Genomic DNA, 19,397 nt, shown 5'->3' with positions numbered 1-19,397 from the left:
AGTGTTGGAAATTGGGGATTGTGAAGTCAAATTGTTCAAATGTCTTCAAATTGTTTCTAATTTTGCAATTAGGTGTTTTATTTTGTCAAATTGCATTAGGTTGTTTAGTTTTATTGAATTTATTTTTTTAATTGATTTGATTATTAGAATGATATTGGATCAAGAGGTTATCGGTGATCGATGTTATTAGATGTTGGATGTTGATCAAGAGGCTGAGCTCAACTAGGCTCAAGCTCTTATCGTTTAACTTACACAGAGTTCAAGCTCGACTCATTTCGATATCTATTTTAAAGTCTCGAGCTCTTCTCGTTTAACTTACACAGATCGCTCGACTCAATTAACTTACACACCAAATCATGTCAATGAACTTAATCTAAAGGTGACTAAATATGGGTTTCGACAATTGTTTTATATTTTCAATACTCCAAAATCTCTAAACTATTGTAAACGGCAATTATAAATTCTAATTTAATTTGATCTTTTTGTGATTTAAAAAAGAAATGATGGTTCATTTTGGTGTCGTTTTTCCATTTCATGGGATTCAAGAATATAAATTCTACCATTCTCTGAATTATGGACAAAGTTTAATATTAATTTAAATAAAAAAACTAAAGTTTTATAACTTTTGAAAATAATAAACAAGATAATGTTGCAACAGTCGTTGATTTGGTGGCAAATCTTTTCATTGTGACAGTTTATAGTTTGTGTTTTTTTAGTTCAAAGCGGGTTTAGATTGAAAAAACTCACTTTAAGGTATATTTTTCTGGCCAATCGGGTTTGACATGGTGCTTATTCTTTATTTATAAAACTAGTTGGGATTGTTGTAGATGATGCTACGGATGCCACACAACAAATATTAATATTTTGTCACACTCTTGCACAATTGTTTTCTTATTTCCATCACACAAACAAGACAAATTTGGGGTTAGATCTTTGAGAAACAGTGAAGTTGAGATGATGGTTGCTTTATATCTCCAAGTCAGGATAGTCAGCAATCTTTAATCTTCGTTACCCGTTTACGCAGCTGGACGTTAGGGATGTTACTTTTGGGTGCTTTCTTTGCAGCACAACTTGTAAACAAATCAACTCGTTTTTTCTCTACTAATCATGCATTCTTTTCTAATAAAATATGAAACCTTTCAGGTGGCAACTTTAATAAAAGTGTATGCTGATTGAGAATTTGCAAGAAACAAGGGTGGGGATGGGCCGGTGTCATCTGGATATACAACATTATGTTCTACTTCTCGCTTGACTTAATGAAATTTGTCATTAGATATATCCTTAGTGGGAAGAATGGAACAACTTGCATGAAAACAAGGTACACTTCATTTGTTTTATATTTTTTTTGCTTGTTTATTAAACGAGCTTACTTTTATAGTAGTAGATGAAAAAAGTGTCACTAAAAGGCTTTAGTGGTAGCGCTTCTAGTGACTTTTTTTTTGTGTGTCACTCATTCCAACAAGGTTCTTTAGCGGCACTTTTTTGGTTTCTTGTGACACTTTTTATGTACCATTAAATGAATTTTTATTTGTAGTGAGATAGTTTAAATGGTATACCTGTGGTAGAGATGACCGATAGCGAGGTCGGTTTTGGGTTTGGTGCAGCTAAATGTGATGATCGGAGATGGTTTCGGTTCTTCGAAAAAGAACCGAAACCATGAACCAAAAGAATATTGAGAGGGTGGTTCAGAAGGAAGATTGGGCAAGTCTTGGTTTTATAGTTGAACTCGTTGGAAGTTGAAAGCGACATATCAATGTTCACCGGCAACATCTATGGGATTTTGATGGATTTGATTCTTTTGTTTTTGTTTTCTTTCTCACAATTGCATACACGTACTAAGATGTTGTTTGGCTTTTCCAAGCCAATCACAACTATAAGGCTAAATCGTATTTACTTTTAATTTCCTTTTCTTTCTCTTTTGGCATATATCTATCTATATAAATTCTCATGGCCGGCTCTAACACTGTATTCTTAAGTTTTTTTTCCATGGGATAAGAAAGGAAATGATAAGATTTTAGTGTGTATCATGTAAGCGCCCGACCGGGGCACTTTTTTTTCAGGGCATAATTTTTTTTAAATTCCCGATGTTCTATATATTAAATACCTGAATGCTTATAATCCCACTATTTAGATTACCCAAAAACTTATAGACCCATTAAAAATCGAGAAGGGCCTATCACTTTAAGTTAGTTAATAAAAATTAAATAAATAATTAAAAACGAATAGGCCGGATAACAACATCGAACACCAGCAATCATGGTAGCGTCTGCAGAAAAGTGTTTTTCAAAAGTATAATTATTAAAATCTTATTTACGGTCCACAATGTTCCAAGATAGACTTAGCGAGTTAGCAATGATAACTATCAAGAAAGAAATATTATAGAGCAGTTTGCGAAGAGTTGATTCACCAATTTGTTAGTAAGAATGTTATGAGAGCTTCACAAATCCTTGATTACCTATTAGCCTATAAAGTATGTCATAAACTCATTCTAATAACATTATTTTGCTAATTGTTATGTTTATTGCCATAACTTCAATCGACATTTAAAAAAATGTGTTTACATTATTTAGTACCTTAAGGCTTAACATATGTAATTTTTTCGGCTAGGCCGGAGCACGTGAATTCTCAGGGCCAGCTTGTAAGTGAATACCAAACAATCATATGTGTCACTTTAGGGTTTCTCCCCACCCCTCTCAAACCACCATATTGTTTGATTTGTCATTTGAAGCTTCTCATGCTTTTGACCCGAATTTGCGGGTATGGTTTCCACCAAACCCGGATAGTCCTTAAATGAGTTATAACATCTCATTTCTTTGTGAAACAATTTTACAATCACACAATAATTTCGCGGGTCATGGAGTTCACCAAACCCAGATAGCCCTTAAACAGGTTATAACATCTCATGTATTTGTGAAATAATCTCCTAATCATCACAAAACAATTTTCACAGGTCATGGGTCTCACCAATCCTGACTAGCCAATAAACGATTTATAACGCCTCATTTAGTTGTGAAACTCTCTTCTCATCAAACCCTAATTTAATTTATCTTCTTTACATATCGTCCCCTACATCAACCACCTCTTTTTCATAAGACAAATATTTGGGAATAAGTTATAAGTCATGATATTGTGGCTTATCATCTTATCCACTTACACCAGTAAGTAATGCTAAATACATTTTTAACTTTTTCAAAAAGGTATAAGTCATAAGTAGGCTAAAACATGCAATCCCAAACACCCTCCGTAAAACAGTAATCAATGTTCTAATAGTAACATAATATATTACAAAAACATGTGTAGGGTTCATATTTTTACACAACTTTTTCTAACTATTACAAAAGTGCTAGGTATACATGTATTACGCACGCCTCATGTAAATTACACCGCCTATCAAATGTATAACCTCTCAAAAAGATAAACATTTTTTCAACATTTTTGACCATGTTCCATTTTTTCATTATTAAAACAATCACTTAAAAACAATGACATAATCATCTATTCATATGTTGCTTGTCCCCTACAAAAGTGGTGAGTTAAGTTCTTGCAAGTGCAACGTTATGTGATATTTAGGTGTAAACAATTATTGTTCAAAGTAAAAAAAACCCTGCATAAAATGTTGAAGATAGTTTGATGTCTTGTAGGTGTGTCACATAATGTTTTTTTTACTTATATTTTTTTTGCAGTTGCATACATGGTAATCAATATGAATGACTTATTTGATGTCTTGTAGGTGTGTCACATAATGCTTTTTTTACTTATATTTTTTTTACAGTTGCATACATGGTAACCAATATTAATGACTTATTTCAAAGAAGCATATGATCCCTAATATTAGCCCTGCTTGTGGTGCGCACATATGATGTATATATGTGTGAACCCTCGGGTGGGCAAAAGTGAAATTGCACTAATTTTGACGTTATTTTACTAATCTCGTGAAAATAACGTTAAAAGTGACGGACGGTTAATCAGGCATCATGTAGTGGCGTTGATAGCCGAAAGACAAGGGTACATGCACCGATCAGCCGGTGTCCCGATGATTGAGTGCTATGTGCCTTATGTCCAAGGCTTGATGCAAAACTACTATCGAGCCGGGGGTCTCACCGAAAGCAGCCTCTCTATCCTTATAGGGTAGAGGTAAGGCTGTCTACATCTTACCCTCCTCAGACCCTACCATAGCTTTGCTATTGGTAGGATATACTGAGTACGATAATGATGATGATGATGATATGATCCCTAATATTATGACATTGTGAAAGCATCAATGTGCAACACGATTATAAAACATATACATTATACATATTACATACCAAGTATAGAAATCTACACTCACTTGATGCATGATAGTCACAAAGTTGAATATGTAATTTTAGATGTGTAAATCTTATATTTGAATGACAATTAGCATTTGAATATGTAGTTTTAGATGTGTAAAACTTATATTTGAATGAAAAATTTAATTTGGAAAAATCTGAGTAGAAAAAAGTTACAGTTTAAATTAAAAACTTATATTTAACAAAATCAGAAAAGGTTACAGCTTTAAAACAAAATTTACTATTTTCTTTTGAAAAACTAAATAAAAATTATAGTCCTGAAAGAGAAAAACTAATTAAAATTCAAAAACCATAAAAAATAAAAAAATCAACCAAAACACTTAGCATGTTGAACAACCAAAGTACCAAAGTAGAGGTGCATAAAAAAAACCGGTTTCGCATCAAACCCGGCAGTTCCTATCCTAAACCGGACCCGACCCTATCCTATCTGCGGGTAAGAACCAGGCTTTAGGTTTATTCTCGGAACTGTACCGCGGACCCGCTGAAACCGGTTCCACCAATACCCGGTCAAAACTTGACCCCACTCTACCCGAAATACGAAAAAACCTGACTATACCCAGAACCGGTTCCTACCTGGACCCGATTTTGACTTTTGTCGACAATACCGAAACCAGTTTATGAAAATACCCGATTTGTGCACATCTAGACCAAAGTAACCAAACTAGTAACTATACAGATTCTATGTTCACCATATCTAGAGGTGCATAAAAAACCCGTACCCGGAATAAAAACCCGGAATCAGTTTTTTAATGCCAGGGTTTTTAATACCCGAACCCATACCCGACCCTACCTGTAGGGTACTGATAGGGTATACATTCGGTAGTAAAACTCGAACCCGAACCGGACCCGATTTTGTACCCGGTAATACCCGAACCGGTTCCATACCCAGAACCGGGTTTTTCCAATACTCGAAACCGGGTATTCCAAATACCCGATGTATACCCGAAAAATACATTAAAAATTCCCAAAAAATACCCCTAACAAGTGCAACCTTTTAAAAAATCCAATCTATACCCGAAAAATACCCGAAAATAAGCCTGAAAAAACCCGAAAATAGGGTTTTTTTCAATACCAGAAAATAGGGTATGCAAATACTCGGTTCTATACCCGACCTGAACCCGATGTATAGGGTATGGTTTTTAGGACAATACCGGAACCCGACCCGGTTTTTACTAATACTCGATTTTCTAATACCCGGTCATACCCGAACCCGGTATTTGAAAAACCCGATTTGTGCGCCTCTAACACATCTAACGCAGACTCTATGTTCATCATATCACGATTAGAACACAACAACCAGGCCCAAACTTATTCGGGCCAATAATAATAGACCACCCGTTTATTCGGGTAGGGCTCCAAACTACCCCCAAATCAATTACCACACTCTTCACATTAACACCACAAACACACCAATTTCTCAATTCACAACCACCGTCAAATTCCGCTCGTGGGTCACCGTTAAAAGCCTTCTTCATCATCGGCGTACACAATTCGTAACGTAATTCTCACTACTCATCTCTTAATTTCCCAGATTTTGCCTTGTAACGTTGAATTTAGGGTTTCTTGATTTGGGTTTGATTTGAAAGTTAATTTTTTCATGATTTGGATTGAGAATCGTGGAATTGAGGTGGGTTTGTCATGAATTGGTGATTCAATTGTTAGAATTTAGGATTGGACATGTTTAATTGATGGGTTGTGGGCTACTTAACCGGGTTCAACGGGTTATGCAATAATAATATAGTTTATAAAAGACTCGATTTTTCAATCCACAACGGGCCAGCGGTGCCGCTTGTTGCCCGTTTGCCTTTTAGTTTGATGCGAAAGAATATATATGAATTAAATTGTAACAATTTTTTTTTTTAAATTTTGGTTTTTGCAGGATGTATCCATTAAGAGGGAATAATACTCATGGGCAGCAGCAGCAGCAGGCTTACTCTGGTCAACCTGCTTATGGTCAAAATGTAAGAAATTTATATAAAGTTTGAATTTTTATGTGTAGTTATATTTGTTACAAGCTGTACGGTATGTTGGTTTTGAATAGATTTGGTTTGTAGGGCATGAAATTAAAGATGGTAAAGTCAATCAATTTAATAGTATTCTTAAAACTCAATAATATTCGTTATGATAATCAGAATATTGTTAAGATAATGATCATAACAATAGCTATAGTTCTAGCTGAATATAGTCTTGTTGAGCTTGCTATTTGACCTAATTTTGCAATCCTCATCGTCTACGTAACATGAAAAATAAAGAAAATCAATTTCATGATCCTGTAGGAGCTTAAGATAGACGTGATCACAGAATGGTTATGAGGTAGTTTATACTAATGTTTTGCTAAAATGGTTGAAGGCATCACTTTGCTGATTGGTCTGAGATATAAATCAAGGTTATGTATGTCATTCACAGTCGTCATTAATCGCCAAATAAATTTAAAAAGATAGATCAGCAATTCAATATTTGTTTTATATACATGTTGTGCTATTGTAAACATGCATGGGCTAGTGGCTTTATGGAAAATACCACATATTTTACTGTTATCTTGCTTGAAATATTAGGTTTAAAAAGTAATCCATCATTTGAGGTGTAAAGAACATTGGGTTACTATTTATATATAGTGTCTACAAGTATTCGGTATATCACATTGTTAATCTGTTATTAAGATAATGTGACTATGTGAGTTTTTATAAAGATGAATTGAGTGGCATTTATGCGGTTACCGCAAAATGTGAACAAATTTATCAAGAAAACATAGAATTGTGCGTGTAGCAATGCCAAAAAGCTCATTTATTTTGTGAAATGTGTAACTGATTTCACTTTGATTTGAAGTTGGGGTCTGATGGTGGGGCCAATCAGATATCAGCACGGCAAGCAGCCATGTTAGCAAGTCATCCATCTGCTGGAGCTCATTATGGTGGTCAATATAGTGCTGTGTATGGTGCAATGGCACTCAGCAGTGCTCTACAGGTCAGCCAGCTTGTGATATGATATTTACGATAATTTGATTAAGCAAATAGGTTCATAACAAAACGATATTATATCTTGATATTAACAAACATTTGTTTCATGCTTTAAAGTAGTAGACGACATATAAGTCAAGAGTACTAGTTAAAATACATAACTAGTGTAGGTATTTGCAAGTTTCTTAATAGTTTTTTATGTTTTACCCTTTATTTCTTAAACACACAATGGATCCATTTGCAGGTATCAACTGTAGAAAACGTTTCTCTTTATATTTTCTATCCCAATGTTTTTGCGTCTCATTATAGATTTTTTTTGATAAAGGGGGTGAGCAAATTTAAAAATAAACACTTTCTACAAATGTTAACTCCGAATGGAACGTTGTGTATTTGAGAAGTAAAGGCGTGTTAACCATGAAATGCTATTCAGGAAATCTGTGAAAACATAAGTTATGTATTTTTATTATTATCCTCGAGTTATACGTCGTCTAATACTTAAATACATGGAATAAACGTTTGATAATATCGAGTTATAGTATCGTTTTGTTATGAACCAGCTTACTTATTACATTAAACCCTATCTCCCTTACCGGACAGTAAAACTATTGTCTTTGATTTAACAAACTTAATGGCTTGTAAACTCTACATTTACCTGTGCAGACTCCTGGTGCAAGTGCTAAAGGACCTGGACCATCTGGTTTGGAAGGTCGAACCGCTTATGTTCCAACCGTGCAAGAACCAACTGGAGAGTATTCTATGGCTAGTCAAAAATACGGTCAAAAGAGTGAGCTTTCGCGTGCATATTCTGCTCATGATTCACAAAGCGACCCTACTGCCCGGTTTGCTGATTCAGTTGCTTATGGTCATCATCAACATCAGGTTTTTTTTAATCATAATTCTTATATAGGCGGTCACAGTTTATCACCTACCAAATTAATAAATGTACATTATTATGTTTGGCCTATCAGTAATATGGAAACTTTTTCATTTTTTTTGTTCTCTATGATATATATGGTTTTCTGTTTATTAAATTTTGAAATAGGGGGACATATATGATCGTCTGGATGCCGCGTCAGCACTCCGGAAAGAATTGCTACAGGCTCAATCACTTCAATCTACTTCTGTTGAAGGGAGTTCTAGGTAACAATTTCAAACCATCTACTTATTAATGGTTAATTCGGTAATAATCTTAAAATATTGGTAACATTAATAAAATGCTAGTTAGAAAAGAAACGTGTCAAGTAGGTCCAAAAGTAGCTCAAAGTATATTTGTAATGCACAAAACCTCCACCCAGATCATTTTATTCAAACAGTTTATTATTTTTCAACGCTTGTTTCTAATAGAGGTTTTTTTTTTTTGAAAAAAGCATCTCAAATCTACCCAAACCAACCTATACAACCGGTTGGGGCAATTGCTCAACCTAATTGATTCTTGTAATCATATTTAACACACTAATAAAAGTTTTTTTTTTTTAAAAGACGTGTTTTGATTCGTATACAAATTTGACCCATTACTCAACTTGCCCCCCATCTATTTTGCCACCTCTAAGCCTCTGCTTATGAATGAGTGAGACTTATTTAGTGCTGATGTCATACTTCTTTACTCTCTCTGCATGAATAACCACTTTCTAAAACAGTACCGTTGAAGAAAGATATAAATAATTTGATATGTTTCAAACCACTAAGTAGCAATAAAACATTTCTGGCAGACAAGCTGATTATTTAGCAGCAAGGGTGGCAGCGGCGGCGGCTAATGTTCGTCACGCGGGTCAAGAACTTCTGCCTTACGGTTCAAGAATCGATCCCGATCCCAGCACTTTATCAATGATAACCGGTCTATCACATCGTGCACAACATGCTCCATCAATATTAGGGGCCGCCCCGACCCCGGTCTCGGCCCCTGCCCAACGTGTGGATGATCTTGTCTACGCTCATACCTCTGTTAATCCCGGTTATGGTGTTAGCCTGCCACCTGGTAGGGATTACGGTTCACGAAAAGGTCTTCATGGTTCAACCGCTGAACCTGATTACATGGCACGTGCCCGAGAACTTGACCGAAGAGACGAAGAACGTCGTCGGGAGATTGTACGTGAACGCGAACGAGAACGTGAACGTGAAAGGGAACGAGAGCGGGAAAGGCAACGAAAGCGGGAACGGGAACGAGAGCGGGAACGTGACCGTCTACGTGAAAGGGATAGGCGTGAACGGACCCCACCAAAAGTTTCTAGGGACCGTCGGGATTCGCCACATAGGTGGATTTTGTTTCTTAAAGTTATGTTATGCAGCCTTCGTGAATAAACGCTAACTTTGTATTCTGTTATCATGAAGGCGTCGTTCACCCGTCAAAGAGAAACGAAGAGATTATGTTTGCAAGGTAACAAAAGGCACATACGGGCCATGATTATTAGTTCCCATCTTTTTTTTGTCCACTTCAATCTTTCCGTTCTGTTGAGTCACAAGGTATCCCGTTTCCGTTACATAGCTATAACTCAACTAGTCAAACACTCAAACCCCTTAGTTGACTTTTCATCTTCTTGATTCACAATGCCCTTTTTGTTGCTCATTTGTCACCAGAACTCCTTTTCATTTTTGAATTTCATGGAATCTTGATGGTGATTTAAGGTTGTTTGGAGTGAATTTGCGGGCTACTGCTTTTTGAATTATCTTCGTTTTAGTGACACATATGTGGCTTATTTGTGAATGGTTTGAAATTACGAAGACATTTGATGGTTTTAAGTTTGCAGGTTTATTCGTCCAGTTTAGTAGATGTAGAGAGGGATTATCTGTCAATTGAAAAGAGATATCCTAGGTTGTTTACTTCTCCGGAATGTTCCAAGGTATGTCACGCGTCTGCATCAGTTACTGTTTGTTCTTCCTATTTGGCTATTTGACAACAACTCAAATGCTAAATTGTTGCAGGTGATTGTCAATTGGTCAAAGGATGACGTTAAAGTTCCTTTGACTGTCCCTGTCAGGTATGGCGTTTGTTTTGTTCGTTTTGCATATGTTTTTCACAAGTTTGGATGTTATAGTTAAACGTTAACCGATTGTTATGATAAAACAGTTTTGAGCATGATTTTGTTCAAGTTGATGATGAACCTCAGAATAAAGAGGCATCGGCTGTAACCGTGGTCGATAGTTCTCTAAAATCAGAGAGTGGAAGTATTAAGTGGAATGCAAAGGTGAATCTTTTTTCAAGACAATATGAATATAAGTATTTTATATATGTTATCTCGTATGCATTATAATGTTGTTTCATATTTGATATCTTTGTTTAATTGATTCAGGTGATATTGATGAGTGGGCTTAGCCAAAATGCTTTCGAGGAGCTATCATCCGAACGAGATTATGATGACCGAATTCCCCATTTTTGCAATATGCTTCGGTTTGCTTGTCTTAAAAATGGGAATGCATTAATTGCAATTGGAGGCTTGTGGGAACCTTCTGATGGCAATGACCCTTCAGTCGACAAGTCAACTCTCATAAATACGGTCACCAGGTTGGTTTACAAGCGTTAACATATTACCCTTACGGCCTTACCAGCTCTCTTATATTCTTTTTATCAATATATGTCGTGTAGGCATGCCAAAGACATCACAGGACTCGATTTAAACAACTGCCAACGTTGGAATCCTTTTCTTGAGGTAATTCAATTAATTAAGTTCATTTATAACTTATAGAGAAAATTGCACAAATGGTCCATATGGTTTGACCGTATTGCAAGTTTGGCTCCTAGTTTTTAAAAATTAACTTAGTCTAAACATTTGTGAGAGGGCTGCATGTTTGGTCCCCACCGTTGGTCCCAATCAGTTTTAACGGAAAAGTGCTGTCATATGTTTTAATGTGAGGTAATTGTGTATATTCTCAAATTTATACTCATTCAGACTCCTGAACTCCTAACGTCAACTTCATCACTTTCAATTAATGCAAAATTGAAGGTTCAGCATGTAGTCGAAGGTGATGAAGTCGGCATTAGAAGTTCTGGAGTATTTTCTTAAGATTTCAAATATTGAAAGACACAATTACCCTCACTTGAATGACACATGACATCACTTTTCTGTTAAACTAACCGGGATTAACGGTGAATACTAAGCATGCAACCCTCTCACAAATAGTTGAAGTGTTCAATTTTTATTAAGTCTGGGGACCGAACTTACAACATGATTAAACCATAGGGACCATTTGTGCAAATTTCTCTAATTTGTAATTTGATTTTAGCCATAAAGAGGTTACGGTTCTCTAATTTGTTTTTATCTGCAGATTCATTATGACCGAGTTGGAAAAGATGGGCTTTTTAGCCATAAAGAGGTTACGGTTCTCTATCTTCCTGATTTATCAAATTGTTTACCTTCACTAGATGCTTGGAGGGATCAATGGCTGGCCCACAAGAAAGCTGTTGCAGAGCGAGAACGTCTTAAACGAGAGGTACACGGTTTGCTATTTTACATGCAATTAAAATTAAAATAGAAAAATAAAGAACCGAACCAACTAAAATATGTTTTTCTATTTTTCTCTTTTCCATAGGTCTCCCGAGAAAAGAAGGAAGGCTTAAAAGGTAAAAAATATGGATATTTTTTGGTTTTATGTAGACCTGTAAACGAACACGAACATTTAAGCGAACACATATTCTTGTTCATGTTTGTTTGTTAAAATATATGAATGTGTTCGTGTTCGTTTGTCTATGTTCTAAACGAGTATTAACAAACATAAGTGGGCAAAGATTAACGAACATGAAAAATGTACCTGAATGAAGAAAATGAGTATGATTGATAATGAACGTCCACAAATGTAAACGAACAACTTTTTTTGTTCTTGTTTATTTGTTAATAAACGATTGTTTATCTATAAACGAACTTCGCGCAGAATGGTGTTCTTTTGTAGGCCCACTTTTATGTAAATGTTGAAAATTGAGATTTTATATCGATTTTGCTCAGAGACGGAACCTGAGAAAACCGAAGATGTGAAGAAGGATACGACACCAGTAAAAAAGAAAGCTTCTGGATCGGTGTCAAAAGTCAATGAAAAGTCGAAGGCAAAAGCTAAGAAGCCGGGAAATGAGGGAGTTGAAGGTAACACGGAAACCGAGAAGAAAGTAGAAGATGCTGCTGCTGTCTCAAAGACTGGTAGTGGAAAAAAGAAAATAATAAGAAAAGTTGTAAAAAAGAAAGTTGCTGAAAAAAATAATAAACCCGAAAACGCGACCGAACCAAGTGAAACATTAGATCCTAAAACAGTGGAAGAAATAACCACTGAGGCTGCTGGTCAAGAAAAGTCAACTGATAATCCATCTCCCGATGTGAAGACTTTTACAAGAAAGAAAGTTACAAAAAAGGTCCCTGTTAAGAAAACCGTTAAGAAAGCAGTCAAAGGCAAACGCGCAGAATCTGAGTCAACTCAGGTTAAGAACGAAGAGGCCACTGTTAAGAACGAAGATGAAGGGGGACAATCTGAGTTGGCACCGCTTGATAATAATCCAAAAGATGTCACTGTTAAGGAAGAAGATGAGGCAGCACCAGTTAAGAGTGCAGGTGGTACGAGCGGGAAGAAAATTGTTAAAAAGAAAGTAATAAAAAAAGTCGTGAAGCGTAAAGTAGTAGCTAAGAATGCCAACACTAAAAGTGAAGAACAAAGTGCAACATTAGTCAACCAGGAAAGTGAGGTCAAACCGGAAGTCAACGAATCGACTTTAAAGTCAAAGGCATCAAATGTGGTCACTGAGTCAAGCAAGGAGGGTAACAAAAAAGAAACTGATAATGTAACAGATGAGAATAAAGCTAAGGTTAATAATGGAAATAACGAGAAGTTAAAAGACGTTGAGAAATCCAAAGAGGAGAAGGTGAAAAAAGAAAATGATAAAACCGAGTCAAGGGTCAAAGATAAGAAATTGGAGGAGATTCCTCGGCACCCTGGGTTCTTTCTCCAAACCAAAGGGAACAAGAATTCCAAAGTAACTTTTTTTAATAGAATGCTTTTTTAATCATATTGTGTTACTTATGTGTACTTATCATAATTTTTTCATTAACAGCTGCGTTCATTGTCACTTTCGCTTGATTCCCTTTTGGGTTATGATGATAACGATATTGAAGAATCAACATTTGAGGTAATCTTTTCATAGACCCAAATAAATTGTGTAATTTAGTTAATGAATGAACATTTATTTAATAGACGAACAAACATGAACAAAAAAATTTGTTCATTCGGTCAAATGAACGAACATGAACGCATGCCTTGTTCGCTGATTTATGTTCGTGAACTTTGTTTATTATATTCATTTATGCTTGTTTAAGTTTGTTCGTTTACATATTCTAGCATTTTTTGGCCAATTACAACTAAGTCTAGTTATAATTATTTTTTAGCCCATCACTGTGTTTTTTCACATTACTTTTAACTGGTTTTAATACACTTATGTTCGTTCATTTATGTTTAGTCACGCTCGTGAAACGTTTGTTTATATTGTTAGCTAACATTAACATGTTCATTTTCTTAACGTACGAACACGAACAAGAAAACCCTGTTTGCTCGGTTCTTCTACAAGCCCACTTACATTTTCTTCAATTTTTTCCATGACAGCTATCGTTATTTGCTGAAACATTTTATGAAATGCTTCAGTATCAAATGGGTTCTCGGATATTAACATTTCTCCAGGTTGGTTTAAATCAACGACACCTCATCATTTTTTTATGCGGTCACTGTCATGTTCTTGTTTTATCTTATTTTTGGTGTCGTTTTTTTTATTTAGAAATTAAGGATTAAATATGTGGCTAAAAGAAACCAAAAGAAGAGGCAGTTAGAAGAAGCTTCCGAAAAGGAAAAGGCGAACACGCCAGCTAAGCGTGTAAAAACTAATGATTCTAAAGCGGAAACACAAGACGAACAAACAGAGGATGAGAAAACTAAAGCTGGTGTTGAAACTAATGTTACTGAGAAGGCAGACGATATCAAAACTGAAGGTGATGAAGATATGGATGAAGATCCGGAAGAAGACCCTGAAGAAGATCCCGAAGAAGATGAAGATATGGTTGATGACACTGAAAATACAAAAACCGAAGACAAGTCGAAAGCTAAAGAAACCGTAAATCCGAGTATTAAGTTAGAAGATGCAGAGGAAACCGAAAAGGAAAAAGAAAAAGATAAAAAGGAGGAAATAAAAAAGAAAGAGAATATCGACAAGGAGCTTTTGCAGGCATGTTCTCTTCATATCACATTTTGTAATTTTATTAGTTTTCTTTAACTCTTAATATAAAGTTTTTTGTTTGATTCATAAACAGGCTTTCAGGTTTTTTGACCGAAATCGAGTTGGTCACATAAGGGTAAGTCGAGTTCTTGTTTAATAATAATTGAAGTTTAAGTTTAAGTTTATGATAGTATCTAAAGTTCGTTTCATTTTAGGTTGAAGACATGCGGTTGATCATCCATAATTTGGGGAAATTCTTGTCTCATAGAGATGTTAAGGTTAGAAATATTATTAACCCAATATAAAGTTATGGAGTTTTAGCCCTGCTTGCGGTGCGCACATATGATGTATATATGTGTGAACCCTCGGGTGGGCAAAAGTGAAATTGCACTAATTTTGACATTATTTTACTAATCTCGTGAAAATAACGTTAAAAGTGACGGACGGTTAATCAGGCATCATGTAGTGGCGTTGATAGCTGAAAGATAAGGGTACATGCACCGATCAGCCGGTGTCCCGATGATTGAGTGCTATGTGCCTTATGTCCAAGGCTTGATGCAAAACTACTATCGAGCCGGGGGTCTCACCGGAAGCAGCCTCTCTATCCCTATGGGGTAGAGGTAAGGCTGCCTACATCTTACCCTCCTCAGACCCTACCATAGCTTTGCTATTGGTGGGATATACTGAGTACGATGATGATGATGATGATGATGAAGTTAAAAATACTGACTTTTAATGTTTGTGTTAGGATATTGTTCAAAGTGCATTGTTGGAAAGCAATACCGGGAGGGATGACCACATTTTGTACAATAAGTTGGTGAGGATGGACATCTGAAAGATAAGGTGTTTGGTAGTTCTTGGTTCTTTGATTATGTTAAGACAATTTGGTAGTTTGATGTTTGTTATTAGTTTAGTACTGATGGAAATAATCATCGAATACTTCTGGATATTTGTACATCTTTACGACTTCATGTATGGTAGTTTTTTGTGTTATTGCCAAATGGAAGCAAGTAAGCATTGCTTTTGGTATATTTGCTTGCAAATGGGACATGTTATATTAAAATGCATTGAGTGCTTTTGAAATCTGAGACTAGCATACTATATACTCATTTGCATTATGAAAGGTGCATACTTTCATGTACACAGAAAGAATAGCATGGCATAGGAGAAGTATCAAATGTTTTTGCGTTTACGTATAGTTAACTTATCCAACTGTTAAACGAAGTTTTAGTTTCAACTAGCGTCCATTATTTTTGGCTCATACTTAAGAGTTTTAGAACTTTAACTTTCGGCTGTAATTGTTCATATCCGCTATGTGGTGTCGTGGTTAATATTTTGAAGCATTTTAAGGAATTTGTGAGAAAAAAGTGAGAGGTAATGAACCAAGTGAATAGCATTGTCAAAAGAGTACCTAAGCTAGTTCCAATCACAACATGAAAAATCCAATAATTCCCAAAATTCAATATTATTGTAATGCTTACTTTTCAAACAATGGCATCAAGCAAGAAAGATCGACTTTTTGGAAGAAAAAAAGAAAACACAACAAAATAACAAACAAACACACGTATCCGGTTTATTTTCACTTATCGAGAGGATGAAGACAAATCTTTTCTCTATCCCATGAGATAGAGAGGCCGCTCCCGTTGAAATCTGGCTTGAAAATCATTTTTCTTTTTTAGAAAACACAACACTTGCCTAACTATGTGGAAAAACAGTGTAGATTGTTTGAATAATAGTGAGTGCAAAGAGGAAAACTGCCGCAAGAACCGACAAGATCGCCCATGGGCTCCGAAAATAAGTGTGTATAAGATTTGCACGCCACTCGTTCCATGGTTTCTTACAGTAGTTATGAACCTGTTTATGAACCACATCTAGCGCACTCTCCGGATCCAAAGTGATATCCTTCGACAACGAGTTAAACAGTTTAGCCACTGCCTTATCACTACCAATTGCATTTTGAATTATACCTTGTGAATGCAAAAGACTAACATCTTTTGCATGATCAATAATATTATCCATGAAAAATATGTACGAAGTCACCTCGTTTCCAGCCCCAACATGCAGTCGTTCAAACGCAATCAGGTTCAAATACAACGATTCTGTTGCATCGTCTACCATGACTGGAGGAAGCTTGAGGACACCACCTTGGAATGATATGCCTTTTAAGCTTCTTGTTTTGGATTTTTTGAAACGGATTCCTGCTTCGTATAGTTCTGTTGCTGATCTAACGATTTCATCGCCTTCTTCGATAACATAGTGATGGTGTGATTTGGTGACCGTTTTCTTCTTGTGATGCGGGTTCTCCCATAGCAGGCTCTTTCGGTACACATCTAAGGGATGCAAGCATCTCCCCATTTTTGTTATCCGAGAATAGGGAGAGCAGAATCTTTGCATCATTTTGTTTACGAATTCCTCATCATGCTGCAAATTGATTTAGCAAACTTCATGCATATAATTAATATATGTAACCAAAAACTAGTACAAAGAAGTTTTATCCAACTTTTATTTATTTCTGTTATCATATCTGTAGAAAATACATTAAATAAGTTATGGTCAATTTTGTGGATGATGAATGAATAGATGACTTTCAGCTATTACGACATCTATCTCCACGGCAAATTTCAGCTATTATGTCCATTATTCAGCGATGCCAGCTATGTCGGCGACAAGTCGTCGAGAATGGCTATGAGGACAAACAAGACCTATCACTACGACTTTTGTCGTCACTAAAGCCCCAATTTATTGCATTGAAAAATGTTGAAAGGACTAATATGTAAGTAAAAATGTTATAGAAAATTGTAATTCATTTGAGAAGTTTAAGGGGGAGTACAACTAGTAAAACCAGTAGGGAGGACGTACATTTAGCAACACCCTTAAAAGGCTACAGGAAACAATTATAAATATTCTAAACCAACAAAAAACAAACATTTACATGGGGAATGCAGAATGGCAAACTATAGTAGTGTCTTTTCAGAATGGTAAACTATAGTAGTGTCTTTTTACACTTTTCACAATACTTTTTATAATTATGAAGTTCAATATGTTGTTTATTATTTATAAGATTATTACCACCTTATTTTGCTTAGAATAATTCATAGCGTGAAACAGAATTCACCTGCTTCGGGTCGTCTTTTGTAGCCGCAATGAGCGTGTTAAGAAGCAGCATCGGCAACTGATTTTCGAGCATTAGCATGTCACGTTTAAGGTAAGGCATGATGTACAACTTTCCATGGTTGCTGAAAATCGGATCATTCGAAGCATAATCATCAACACCATCAGCCGGATTATCACCATCAACATCTTCACCAGTCGCGGTACGCAAGATTTCGAGCATGAAGCACCCATCTAAAATCATCATCTTCACAAATCCCATTGTATCTTGATGCCACTGCTGATCTAGTGAACTATATGCATGCTTGAGATCATCCGCAACCTCCAACACAGCCTTCACATAACATTCAAAAGGTTTCTTGTACCTTTTAAGAAAGTGAAGGAGAGCGCGGTGTTTGTTCTCTTCCATGGGTTCTAAATTTGATTCTCCATAATGGTATGGTCCGAATGAGACCGATTGCGGCTTGTAGGCTCCTTTGTTGAGATCGGTTACACACGAGGGTACGCGGTAGATTGATCTTTTTTTCCATTGCTCCATTTCTGATGATGAATCACCCATGTTCTTAAGTTCTTGATTCACATTCATCACCCAATCATTTTCTCCCATTTTAGGTGTGGAAACAGAAAATGTGTTGATATGATTTGTGGGTTATGAGTATTGATCTTGTGGAAATTGTTGATCTCCATTGGTTTCTTTTTATCTTAGTTGGTTTTGGCTCATGAAGCAAGTAAGAATATGAAAGTACATGAAGAAGGTCTGCCTTTTGGTCTTTCTAAATTTTATTAATTTAATGTTTGGTCATGCTTTTTATGGATTTATAGAGAAGGTGTTCAAACCTTCACATGAAAGCAAAGTTAATACGTACGTTTATGGATCTTTTCAGTCTAAACCTTTGTACTTTTTCTGATTTATTTTGTGAGATAAATAAAAGGGAAAACCCCCTATTGTTCATTTTACCACTTAAGGTTAAGAGATTGTTCATTTGGCAAAAACTTTTTAAATGACTATTCTAAAACCATCGGATCTCACCAAAGACGGTTGAATTTCACTAAGATATCATTGGATCTCACAATAAATACTGTCGAATTTCACTAAATATCGTCGGATCTAAAAAAAAATGTCACCTCACAAACAAAATCGACGGCTCTCAACCGTTGGATCTCACAATAAACATTGTCGCCTCAAAAGAAATATCGACAGACCTCACAAAGCAACAGTACACCGTTTCATAACAAATACCGTTGAAAATCCAAGTTTCAGGTCAGATCAAAGGCTTTATTTAGGTCTTTAGAATGGATATCACGGGATCAATCCGGGTTGTAGGTTAGCGGAATCACCTACAACCAACCAAGATCTCGGATATTGGAAGGGTTTGAGTTATTTACCAAAAATGGTAAGTATGAAAGATAACATAGAGAGAGGAGTTGGTAAAAGTTGTTTTTGCAAAAGGTTAAGTATGCATGGGCATGCTCCACCTTTTATAGGTGAGAGCATCCCATGCATCTTTCTATTATTTCCATGGCCTAATGGGATTTTGATTACATTAACATTGGACCCAAACATTAACTTGTCGAACACCGTAAACAGAGAGCAGTAGGGTTTGCACCAGAGAGAAGATGAATATGGATTTACATGTTTTATTTCAGGGATTAGTTTTTAGGAAGTTTTTATCAAAACTACGTAGTTTTGATGGGTTTTACATGTAAGGTTACACGGTTCACAGCACCGTATTCACTTTCCCCAACAAAGAAAGGAAAGCATAAAATACAACCAATAACAATACCAAATAATACAAAAGATTATCACAAAATTGGACCCTACTT

General features: G+C 35.8%; 2 protein-coding genes across 2 annotated transcripts; one reads left to right on the top strand and one right to left on the bottom strand.

Moving 5' to 3' along the window:
* The first annotated feature begins 5,595 nt into the window (after positions 1-5,595).
* On the top strand, positions 5,596-15,776 carry LOC143568895 (protein SHORT ROOT IN SALT MEDIUM 1-like). Its single transcript, XM_077054928.1, has 21 exons — positions 5,596-5,829; positions 6,211-6,292; positions 7,158-7,295; positions 7,949-8,167; positions 8,331-8,428; positions 8,998-9,540; positions 9,617-9,662; positions 10,033-10,125; positions 10,208-10,263; positions 10,353-10,470; positions 10,576-10,787; positions 10,869-10,932; positions 11,549-11,713; positions 11,813-11,843; positions 12,223-13,235; positions 13,314-13,388; positions 13,859-13,933; positions 14,028-14,471; positions 14,557-14,598; positions 14,678-14,740; positions 15,211-15,776. Exons 2-21 carry the CDS (start codon positions 6,212-6,214, stop codon positions 15,295-15,297), a joined length of 3,663 nt encoding a protein of 1,220 aa, XP_076911043.1. The 5' UTR covers positions 5,596-5,829; position 6,211; the 3' UTR covers positions 15,298-15,776.
* A 221-nt stretch (positions 15,777-15,997) lies between these two features.
* Positions 15,998-18,439, bottom strand: LOC143568890 (UPF0481 protein At3g47200-like). Its single transcript, XM_077054924.1, has 2 exons — positions 17,578-18,439; positions 15,998-16,883 (listed from the first exon to the last, which is right to left on the bottom strand). Exons 1-2 carry the CDS (start codon positions 18,178-18,180, stop codon positions 16,158-16,160), a joined length of 1,329 nt encoding a protein of 442 aa, XP_076911039.1. The 5' UTR covers positions 18,181-18,439; the 3' UTR covers positions 15,998-16,157.
* Positions 18,440-19,397: the final 958 nt, after the last annotated feature.

The sequence above is a fragment of the Bidens hawaiensis genome, unplaced genomic scaffold, assembly GCF_021521415.1.
Source record: "Bidens hawaiensis isolate Kalapana, Puna unplaced genomic scaffold, B.hawaiensis_p1.1 tig00024244_1, whole genome shotgun sequence".
NCBI classification, from domain to species: domain Eukaryota; kingdom Viridiplantae; phylum Streptophyta; class Magnoliopsida; order Asterales; family Asteraceae; genus Bidens; species Bidens hawaiensis.
This window is presented reverse-complemented; position numbering and strand designations above follow the sequence as displayed.

Coding starts and splice junctions, on each gene's coding strand:
- LOC143568890 (XM_077054924.1), bottom strand. CDS start 18,180: ATGGGAGAAAATGATTGGGTGATGAATGTGAATCAAGAACTTAAGAAC. Junction 16,884..17,577: donor CAAAAGACGACCCGAAGCAG/GTGAATTCTGTT, acceptor ATCAATTTGCAG/CATGATGAGGAATTCGTAAA.
- LOC143568895 (XM_077054928.1), top strand. CDS start 6,212: ATGTATCCATTAAGAGGGAATAATACTCATGGGCAGCAGCAGCAGCAG. Junction 6,293..7,157: donor AACCTGCTTATGGTCAAAAT/GTAAGAAATTTA, acceptor TTTGATTTGAAG/TTGGGGTCTGATGGTGGGGC. Junction 11,844..12,222: donor AAAGAAGGAAGGCTTAAAAG/GTAAAAAATATG, acceptor GATTTTGCTCAG/AGACGGAACCTGAGAAAACC.